Raw genomic sequence first — 10,589 nt, forward strand, 5'->3', positions numbered from 1 at the left:
CTTATCAGTTATTTACAACATATTTATACATATGAATACATGCATTCATCTATTACAGCCCTGTCAACTAAGAATTCAGATTACCTGCTTAAACAATCAAAATAACACCTTCACTATTGTATTTATTTAAATGGCTGGCAAAAATAAGATACAGTCAAAAGTTCAATGTTATATATATATATTTTATATAGAGTTGACCACATGATTATTAACATGCATTTACAAACCATCATGTAACATATGATAAATAAAATTCCTTATACCAGGAAGTCTTTGTTGAAGTGCCCAATTGCAACTGGCAGTTTATGTTTATCCTGAGGAGAGCAATCAAGGAGCTCACGGGGCGGCATATGCAAATTGTCCCAATGGCTCCATTAGAGATTCAATGAAAGTATTTCCATTGACCAAATTTGTCGTCACAATGACAAATTCTACAGAGGCTGAAACAGAGAAATAACAAAATAATTTCACAAAAGTCCACAAAATTTGATTGCAATTTCATCATAAATTCAAATCTCTTAAGCCAATCAGTGCACTGAACTCACAATCTTCTTGCTGTGAAAGGAACCTTAATGCAGAAATTTCAGCAAAAGTGCATCCCCCGAGGAAGAACACTAATATGACTTTTGGGTTTTCTCCTTGCGATGAAAGGTTGCCGGACGATGCCCCTGGAAGTCACAAAATGTGATGTTAGATTACTCAAGCCTGCTTATTATTATTATGTTGTTTGGATATAAATATTAGGACTGGGTAAGGATGAAATGAGTGCAGCAAATCATCAGCTTCATAGCAATACAGTCTTAAAAAGAATTTATGAATTGGAACCATGCATGTGCCCTCGGGGGGAAAAATGTCACTCTTCTATGGAATAATATATTGGGTAAATGTGATAGAGATAAATGTCACTCTGGCATGAGCTCACTGTAAGGTGCCCTCTGCCCAAACGACATCTTCAACATCATAAGTGTTCTCACTCCCCAGAATAAATTACACGCTCAAATATGAAATCGCATCAATACATTCTAATAATTTAATATTAGACCTCCTGGCTTGCGTGTCGTTGGATGGCTTTAGTGCTGCATCCTGGGGTGCAGTTGTTTGTTGGTTTGCGGTGTATGTGTTTGCATGAGTGTTGGATGAAGGGTTTTTTGCTGCTGTGGGTGTAGTTTTTCAGGTTGTTGTTTTTGCATGTGGTATTGTTCCTTTTTACGGGTGGTGACCTAACAACCCCCGCCACACACCCTTGCAGGGTATTATTTAGATGTAGAATATTCACATATGTATTTGTTCGGTTCAAATTCTCCAAATTCAAGTTTTACAATAGTATTGCAAACATAAACTAAACAAGAAGCAAGACTTGATATTTTGTATTGTCTCAAAAATGCACCAAATGAAGTCATATATTCCTCCACATACTCCAACAGTGACTTCAATTCTGACGGATAATTTTGAAATGGAGTGTAATGTTGACACTGACACTTCGTGTGAAATCATCATCTGTGAAATTATTATCTTTTACTATTTCATTATTATCATCTGCACTGTGTTCTGGATAAGGAATTAAATTGATAGGTAATGAATGAAAATTAGTTTCTTCACACACCTCACGTAAGTATCAATTGAATAAATCGAATCATAGTTGTTAATTGCACCTGGAGCAATGTTATAAGTCAATCTGCATGTTACTCCTGTGAGGGTGAGATATGCTTCCAGTAGTTTTGAATGGTTTCATTAAGATCTCTCAACTGGATGAGCCTTTCAGAGAAATGGCAAATCGCACTGAAACATCCACTTGGAAAATTTCTGCACTTTATGGCAGCCCTGTTTCCTCAAACAGTTGAATATCCATATGCATATACTATTGACGTATTGATAATAGTACCATTGATGCCCAATTCTGATTCGATTCGAACATCATTCTTACTCAGAATAAATGCACCTTCTATTTAAAAGATGGTATCACAGGTATTGAAAATCACATTTTAGTGTCCTCAAAACAGTTTTCTAGCTCATGTAGCATATCCCTGAGGTAAATTGAGGATTTTTGTGGTAAATGGTCTCCCTAAAATTACCGATTTTAGTGAGTTAAGCGTATCCATGGAAAATATTAAAGAAGTTTAGAAATATGGTGTGTTACAGCTTTGAACAAAAATTATTTGCTCCAGAATGTTGGGAACAGTAATTTCACACATTTAACATTACATTTTACAATGAGTATTTTGTGATATAAGTAGATGTGATGACTCGGTGTGGTGGTGTGCAATCAACATTGTCAAATTGATGGAAAATCATGTGGGCTAGCTCTAGAGAACATTTTTGTAGGAACTGTCTTGTATTGTGCAAAAAATCTCATCCAAAGGAAAATGCCACAGTTTTCCCTGATGCAAGGTTTTCATCAAGAAGAAAAACATTGCAATTAAAAAAAATACTAAACTGAATTTCCAATGAGCTTGTTTTCCATTTGGGCACTTTTGAAGTAGTTGTTAGGGAAGGTGACTGGCAGCTAAGGTCATTTGCAACATTAGGGACGGAAAGGGCAGGGTAGAGGTAGAATGTTTAGGAAATGGCTGGAGGGAAACCCAGCATCAGTCTTCTCTGAACGGTGAATGCCAAGGGGTTGACAATTAAACGTCCCATATGATGGGCAGCATACTTCACTTGAAGTGCTCTTTACGTAGCATCACAAGTAGGGATTGATGAAAATATCACCGTGAAATCCTGCTACCGCCAGGATTCAAACCCGGGGTCACGGAGAGTGAAGCTGGTACACTAGCCACCACACCAACCCAATCCATGGCACCTTTTAAGTTTCCCAAAAATGGCTTTTGCTAGGTTTCACACCTTGTCATTGGGAGATTGGTACCATTTCACTAAGCGTCAGGATAAAGCAACATAAGTAAATGGGAAAGAGGAAAGGAAAGCAAAGAGTCCAACCACTACCATTCGAGACTTACTTAGGAATTGTCCTGGGAGTCCACCAAGATCTTCTTAATTTGACAGCCAGATAAGAAAGACAGCAAGAAAACTTCGTTTGAGTTAAAGCAGAGAAGGTCGAAAAACTGAATCGACATGCCACATTTTATCCATTCATTTATTTAACTTTGCCTTTCTTTAATCTGAAAAATGCACTCATGCACATGACGTCATTCCCTACCACCTTCCTCATGGGGTGGGCTATCCTGATGGACCCAAGGGTCCACCACCACAAACACATTGTGTGAGCTCAGCCCCCTGTATCACATTCACACCGTGCAGAGCATCAAAACTTATTAAATAGAATCGATAAGAATTAGGTGCGATGAGGCATAATTAAGACATCCACAAATAATTCCAATTCTCCAAAGAATTACATTATTACAACATAGGTTTTGATGCAGGAGATATTTTGATATCATTTTTAGGCCTTCTGAAGATGTAACTCATGGAACTCCACATCAAAATAAAAATTGTCATCAACTGAAAATATTAGATGGGGGAGGCAGGGGTATAGAAGGGTAAAAAGGATCTTAAATGAGGATAGCCCCTGTGCATGACATCACTCTCTCATTCATCTTTTGTGCCCAAGTCACCTTTTTTATTTAAAAAAGAATTGTGCCTTAAACAGCCATTAGTAATTTTTCTTTTCACTGCTCACACTTTCTCTACTTCTTCCATGAGAGATGAGGGTTTATGAAGATGCTTATCCGAGGAAAAAGCAAGACTCGCAATATTATAATGTATCGAATGAAAATCGGGCAATAGATTAGAATCAGGTGAGGAATTGGAAATAAAACATTTTTCTCACTTTCCACCCTCAATCTCGCAGTTGTAGTTTGGAGATGGCGTTGATGGACAGGACAAACTGCCCATCTGCATCAACATCGCCCACGACCGCCAAATGGGAAAGCATTGAACTTTGAATTGAATCATTAAATCTAATCCCAAAAATACTAAAATAGCTGCATTCAAATAGCCAGAGCAAAATTTTCTTATGTTTTTAGTTTTTGCCATCCAAACTATTGAGACAAGACCAACAGTTGCATTCTGAAAATTGAATCACTGAAAATGTATGCCCAAATGTCTGAAAGCAGATGTGTGCATTGAGTTGACTTGAGGATGAGTATTTGGGAGGCTGATCCACAGCAGAGACTCACTCCCTCTTGCCCAGTGATGCCTTTGCCTTGTCTTGCTTCACTGTCTGCAGAGGGGGAATTAATATGAATAATGTAAGAGCATCATTTAAAAATTAAAGATACAAAAGTCAACAGTTTGAAATTAACAGGCAAAAAATAATTTTCAATTCTTTTATAATAATGATTAACCAACATTTTATTTTATAATTCAAATCTTAGCCCTTAACTGGTATTTTGAATGCGTTTTCCCATGAAATGGCCTTCTTTTTATTTGGATTCAGGCCCACAGTGACCAGATAAAGAGGGAATCCACTAGGTGTGGCTGGAGTGAGAAGAGGACATTCGTTCACAAAAATGGACAAATATTCTCCACTGCAGACCCCTTATGATACATTCCAGAATTAGGCAAGAAATACCATTTGAAGAGTATAAATACAGCATTGTCATCATCATGTACTAGGGAGAAAGGACTTGTTCTCCACAATCTTTCATTCATCTCGTTGCGACCTCACTCCCGTGTTCTCATCAATTAGAGTAAAGCTAGAGAGCTGTGCATGGCCAGCATCAATCCTCTAAAAGGAAGTCACTGCTGTATTTAATTTCTCTGTCATTCCTGACATCAACCTCCCTAAAAGCTTTTTCGTTAAAGACATAACAATACATGCATAAATCACAGCAACTTGTATGACTCACTTCGAATCATTTGCTGGGGCAGTGAAAAGGCGGACATGATTGGTGCTGGTGTCTGCACGATAGAGGCAGGCTGATGGAGTATCGCTGGTCCAGGGAGGAGGCCTAGGACGTCTTGTATGGACTTCCAGCCAGTAGGCCGGGACAGGGCCTGTGCCAGACGAACACTTATCGGAGCATACAAGGAATGAACGTATGAGATGTCGGTCGGATCTGTTTCACTGCCATCCTCAACCGTCAGCCTCAGAGTCTTTCGCAACACTGTGTAAGGTCGTGCACTTTGCTGGACGATGAGGACATTTGAAGAAGAGAGAAAGGGGTGAGAGCAGACATTCATCATGTAGCACAAGGGTTTTCATCACATCACTGCAGTTTATAGCTTAATATCTTTCATAACTAATAAAGCTTTGGGAAAACCCCAATTCAAAAATTAATAAAAAACCAATTAAATAAAGATTTTCGAAAATGGTTATAAAATATACCAAACTTTTATCCACTCATCATCCCACAAACTTAACATTAATTTTAACACGAAATAAATCTTCAACTTTCGACAATTTATACCTGAGTTTTGAGCAAGCCTGCTTTTTCCAGGTTCATCATTGTGAGCAAATTCTCAAATCCATACGTCTGGATGATTTCTCGTCTGTAATGATCAAGCACTTTCGGTTTGAGTCCACTATTTGTCACAGACTGTATGCATAATAACCTCAAAACCTGAAAATTAACAGTATGAGGATAAAATAGATGAGCATGACTGTAACTGCAAAGAAATGCAATCTAATTGACAAACAAATACTTCTCAGCTGATGTCACTGATTGTTAGTGTAAGATGAATTTCAGCTGAAATTTTTAAGCATGCAATTCGGAAAATATTTGCTTGGATGCCATACATCAATTTGCAGCATCACTATCAGCCTCCAATTTAACTTCCAGCACAAAATCAGCTATTACATACATATATTTCAAAGAGCAACCACTTCTTTATCTCACCAGGGGCAGATGATTTAAATGTAACCACTACCTTAATGAGAGGCACTTTCTGGGCGATTAGGTCTTCAATGTATGGATGTATCTTGTCAGTGTCAATGCCATTCATAAATTCTTGCTCCTTTTGCAGTGAATCCAAGAACTCTTCAGAATCAGTGTTCTCTTTTATAAGTTCTGCAATCGTCGTATCTTATAGGGGAAAATACATAATTCAGAAATGGATTCAACCTAATTTTCACCATGTAACAAAAACAATAAATATAAAACAATGCAATCCCAAAATCAGGTTCACCTAAGTAGTTTTTGTAATTTGTGAATTCAATGCCAAGAAAATGTTTATCCTGAGAATAAACAACCATCCATTTTCATTGCCAAATATTAATAATATATACAGTCGTTCATTGATAGACATGAATTCCCGTGTATGTGCTACGCATATCATCGATCAATGCACACAGTTCTTTACACCACTTCCAAGTGCTGTGGCTAAATGTTAACTTCAAGTCAACAAGCATGGATAACTTAATCCCTAAAGCAAACGTATCCACTCACGGACTTCAAGCGACTGCTTTGAAGCAAGGATGTGAGGAAGGCGAGCAACAAACTGTTTCATTTCCTGGATGGTTTTTTCCTTACTCCTAGCGTCCAGTTGAGATGAGATGAGGTTAGCTTTTCTTCGGAGAGCAGGGCCGACAGCATTGAAATTCTTGTCCCTTCAAGAAGAATACAAATCTGGTATTGTGACAGCAAACACATAAAGGGAAAAATTGAAAATGCATGTAAATCTAATGCCATTAGAGTTCATGAAAAAAATATGGGACGGATTTGGATTGCAATAAAATATTAACGTTTTATTTAACTATGTGGTGTTTTTGATACACATGTAGTGATAGCAGATGAAATAGGCAAAGAACTATACTCTCTGCGCAACATATACGCACGGTCTTTTTGTTGTCATCTAACCTGATTTCTGCAAATAATTCTTCTCCTGAATTTAATTCAATCTGTTTGATTTCCTTCGAAAGATTGGAGCTGGATGTATTCACCTGGGAACTGAATTTATCCGATGGAATTTCCACAATAGCTGGAGGGACAAACGAGGTCAAAGGACAGCAGGTTAATTAGACTCATTATTTCTTAAGGATATCTTAAAACTGTTTAATGATCACACAGAGTATACTCATAAGTGAATGTCTGAGAAACGAACACTAATAATATGCAAAAATATTTTCGTGGCAACTCACAGTTCTGGATTCCAAAAATTTCATCAATGAGCCCCTCATAGGTCAACTGAGTGGCAAGAGGTGACAGGAGGTCAACAGCACGGTCCAGGAGTAACACGTGGTCAATGATGCAAGGGAGGTTGGATGGCCGAGGGATGGAAGTGAACGGTGGCTTGCTGGGTGGAACGGATGCTATTCCAGACTGGACAAAGACAAGTTGACAAGGAAAGGTAAGACATGGACAGACTTGGGGGACTTAATGGTGAAACTCGTCTCAATCATAAATTTAATACATTTTCAACTGATTTGAGTCCAATTATGGAGGCATTGGTTTTGACGGTTTCACATCATCTTTAGAAGAAAAATATCATTGAAACCCAGCTATAATTATGATACAAATATAATACATTAAAAATCAACAGTGGAAAATGGCAATTACTGGCCAAGCATCATATTACAATTCCAACATATCTTTCCTGAAATTATTAAATTAGTTGCACCAGTAGTTACTTACTTCAAAGAGCGATTAAGCTTGCTACACTTGTATATTTGTTCCTCTCCAGTTTTAGAATTACAGAGAACTCCTTTCATGAGGAAAATCTCAAATAAGCTCTTCAATGAGTAAGCAATCCTTTCCAGGATAATACATGATTAGATTTTCCATTGCCTGTAGCAAGTAGTATTTCAGATCACATGAAGATATAAGTTAATGCTTGGATATCTGGAGAGATGACTTTCTTGATTTTTTTCTTACCATTGATCCAGGCGGTGGAAGTACTGGCGTGTTCCCCCCTCCAGCCAACTGGCGCTCACGGTCCATGTGCAACAGGAGGTTGTAGACGTGTTTGGCTGCCGCACCCTTACCTGAAACTTTTCCAAATGGTCCGTAGAGTGCTTGCAGGGTTCCCAAAGCTTGGGCAGCTTGGAAGAGGCACGTAGGATCACCCTCCAGGTAATACTCCTAAGTCGACCAAAACAAAGTTGCCATGTTTTACTTAATAGGTGGTCACAGCATTCTTGGCTGTTCAGAGCTGATTATATTGATTATACAATGAGATTTGAATATTTTTGGTGCATCACGACCTCACTATTTATAATATGGGAATATTTACATATTACAAAAGTTTTGGTTGATTATGTTGTTCCTTCAGTCACTTAGTGGCCTCGTTGTTGAGGTAATATCAGAAATATGCACATGATGCCACTCATTACTTTTTTTCACCATATAGAATGTACGGGAAAAGCAGTTTCATTTCTTCCAATCTAAATTAATTATACACAGGGCATGTATCTCATGTTGCATTCTCGCAATGAAGCTACAGTTCTATAATGATCACTTGCTGGAATTTAACACATTTTATAAATTTCCTTTACATTAACAAGTGGTATAAATTCAAGAACTATGTGCTATTTACATAAAAGTATTTAAAGAACTTTGATAAAATTCCCCCACAACTTATTCATGATATATTAACGGGATCTTTCCACTCATTGCACCCATAACAGACTGACTAGCATGTTCATTTTGCTCTTCAATTGGATCTGAGCGTAATGGTAATTACGATTACTAATAATAAAATAAATTTCGCACCCATAATACAATTGCATGCGCATGGAAGGCATGAAAAAGGAAGGGGCCAGGATTTCAAATAATTTTAACCAAATGTAAACGTCACTCGAGTATGTACAATTGAACTTAATTCAGGATCATATTTGATTCGATAACAGTCCAACTCCTATTTTTTTTACTACCGGCAGGATCTAGAAAAGATTTCCTTCTTCACTCATATTTACTGCCAGTAGACACTCATGCTAAATACAATTTTCCAAAGCAGAAAATTTAACAAAAGAGAAAATAGACTAATATTTTTCATTTTATCGGTAGGTAGGTTCTGAAATTTTAATCTAATATCCGACAATATTCAAAACAAAGTAAAGACGCACCTTAAACGTTCCATCCAGTTCCATGGACATTAAATCATTGTCAAGTGGAAACAAATCACAGCAAAATTCTTCAATGTTTTTGAAGTTACCCAATACTCCACCAACCTGTGAATAAAGAGATGATATAAATTATTATTCACGGGATCGAATTACAAATAATGACCGATAGAAATAATGCAGAATTTACCTCGAGGCGACGTTCACATAATAGGCTTTTTCGTGGGACGAAAATTAGGTGATAGTCCCGCATCACAGATTCACCTCTGGAAATAAATAATAGTACAAATCATTTAATAACCGCTCAACTCCCATTCAATTTCTAACTTTCATTACCTCAACAAACTCACTTCAGATTGCTAATAATACAATTCATTAAGTGAAGAGATGGCCGGGTGATAAATATAACATTTTTCACTTTGGTTGGTGGTAAAGGTCCCGGGATTAGAGGATATCTTTTTCCGACTCCGTGCTCTTTCAGGAGACTGTCTTGAGCGACCAGACTAACTGGTCTTTCCAAGGAAGTATCCCATACGATTGCCTAAACAGACAAAGCTATAATTTTCACCCTAAGGGTAACCACGATCCTTAACAAAAAGAAGGTTTTTATTTATACCTTAGTACCATCACACTTTTCCAAGAGTCTGATTAGTTCCCTTTTCTCAACCTCTTGAATTAGTGCGACATTAACTTTTCCTCCTGATAAATGGGTCATTGCTACAGTAAACGGTGATTCTATTCAGAAAAACTAATTTATGTTCGCAAAACGTCAAAAATCATATGACTGCCCGAATCGTCTGCCAACCACATCCTTATGGTGTCGCCCTTGTCTCAATTTGGGTAATGCATTTGTTATTAGTATAAATATTAGATCACAGATGGTGTTATGGGCGTCGTTTGTCCCTGGGCGCCCACTTCGTTACCATTCTTAACAGGAGATGTCGTCGCGGTAGATGGGTCACTTCTAAACTTGAGTAGCGGGACCTTTGATTAATGGCGAGTCTCATACAAAAGGGCTTTGCAATCGGCGGGCCAGACCACTTATTTAGTCAAGAATCCAGCTGCTGTGAGAATTTCCCTTTCTCCATTCTCAACTCCACGATTAAATTTTCAAATCCTAATGGGGGACATACAACTGGTACACTAATGGTAGCAAGCTCTTCGCATTCATCACTTACCTAAACTTCGGAGAAGGAATTCGGAATTTTGAATTATTTATTGGCCACTTTCTTTGTGGACTCTTATACAAGACTCATATACAAGTATTGGCTAAAAGTAATGTATGCCATCATTATACATAACTATGCGTAAATATCAATAATAATTAATGACCTTTAAAAACCTTACAATGCAGTTTAATTAATGATGGAGTCCTTAACATGTTTTTGCATGAACAGACTCTTCATTGCTTTGCGCAGTAGAGAAAGAAGTGTGAGAACTTAAATCAAGGAATATTTAATAATTATTATTGCGTTAAATTTCACTGACTTCTACTGATATCATTATTTCTTTACTGCCATTCCATTGTATTTTATTTGTTGATTTCATTCAGTGAACGTTTATTACAAAGCGATTTTTGTATTTTAATGGTTTTACATTTAAACTACGATTCTCCTCCCATTTTTCAAATGAC

General features: G+C 37.4%; 1 protein-coding gene across 4 annotated transcripts; it reads right to left on the minus strand.

Annotated features, from left to right (window-relative positions):
* Positions 1 to 102: 102 nt before the first annotated feature.
* On the minus strand, positions 103 to 9,766 carry LOC139692754 (vacuolar protein sorting-associated protein 33A-like). Of its 4 annotated transcripts, none has more exons than XM_071591007.1 (14): positions 9,573 to 9,766; positions 9,307 to 9,497; positions 9,147 to 9,222; positions 8,960 to 9,064; positions 7,770 to 7,976; positions 7,037 to 7,217; positions 6,756 to 6,876; positions 6,345 to 6,505; positions 5,827 to 5,981; positions 5,367 to 5,519; positions 4,806 to 5,085; positions 2,955 to 2,984; positions 546 to 668; positions 103 to 440 (listed from the first exon to the last, which is right to left on the minus strand). In XM_071591007.1, the coding sequence occupies exons 1-14, from the start codon at positions 9,669 to 9,671 to the stop codon at positions 337 to 339; spliced, it is 1,986 nt and encodes a 661-aa protein (XP_071447108.1). In that variant the 5' UTR covers positions 9,672 to 9,766; the 3' UTR covers positions 103 to 336. The 4 variants fall into 4 exon arrangements, with proteins under 4 accessions (XP_071447108.1, XP_071447107.1, XP_071447110.1 ...); XM_071591006.1 differs by having other exon boundaries at positions 2,955 to 2,987; XM_071591009.1 differs by having other exon boundaries at positions 2,955 to 2,987; positions 9,581 to 9,660.
* Positions 9,767 to 10,589: the final 823 nt, after the last annotated feature.

This window comes from Hetaerina americana, unplaced genomic scaffold, assembly GCF_022747635.1.
Source record: "Hetaerina americana unplaced genomic scaffold, ioHetAmer1.1.p SCAF_40, whole genome shotgun sequence".
NCBI classification, from domain to species: domain Eukaryota; kingdom Metazoa; phylum Arthropoda; class Insecta; order Odonata; family Calopterygidae; genus Hetaerina; species Hetaerina americana.

Coding starts and splice junctions, on each gene's coding strand:
- LOC139692754 (XM_071591006.1), bottom strand. CDS start 9,671: ATGACCCATTTATCAGGAGGAAAAGTTAATGTCGCACTAATTCAAGAG. Junction 6,877..7,036: donor AATTTTTGGAATCCAGAACT/GTGAGTTGCCAC, acceptor TTGTCCCTCCAG/CTATTGTGGAAATTCCATCG. Junction 2,988..4,805: donor GCCCCAGCAAATGATTCGAA/GTGAGTCATACA, acceptor TGTCAAATTAAG/AAGATCTTGGTGGACTCCCA.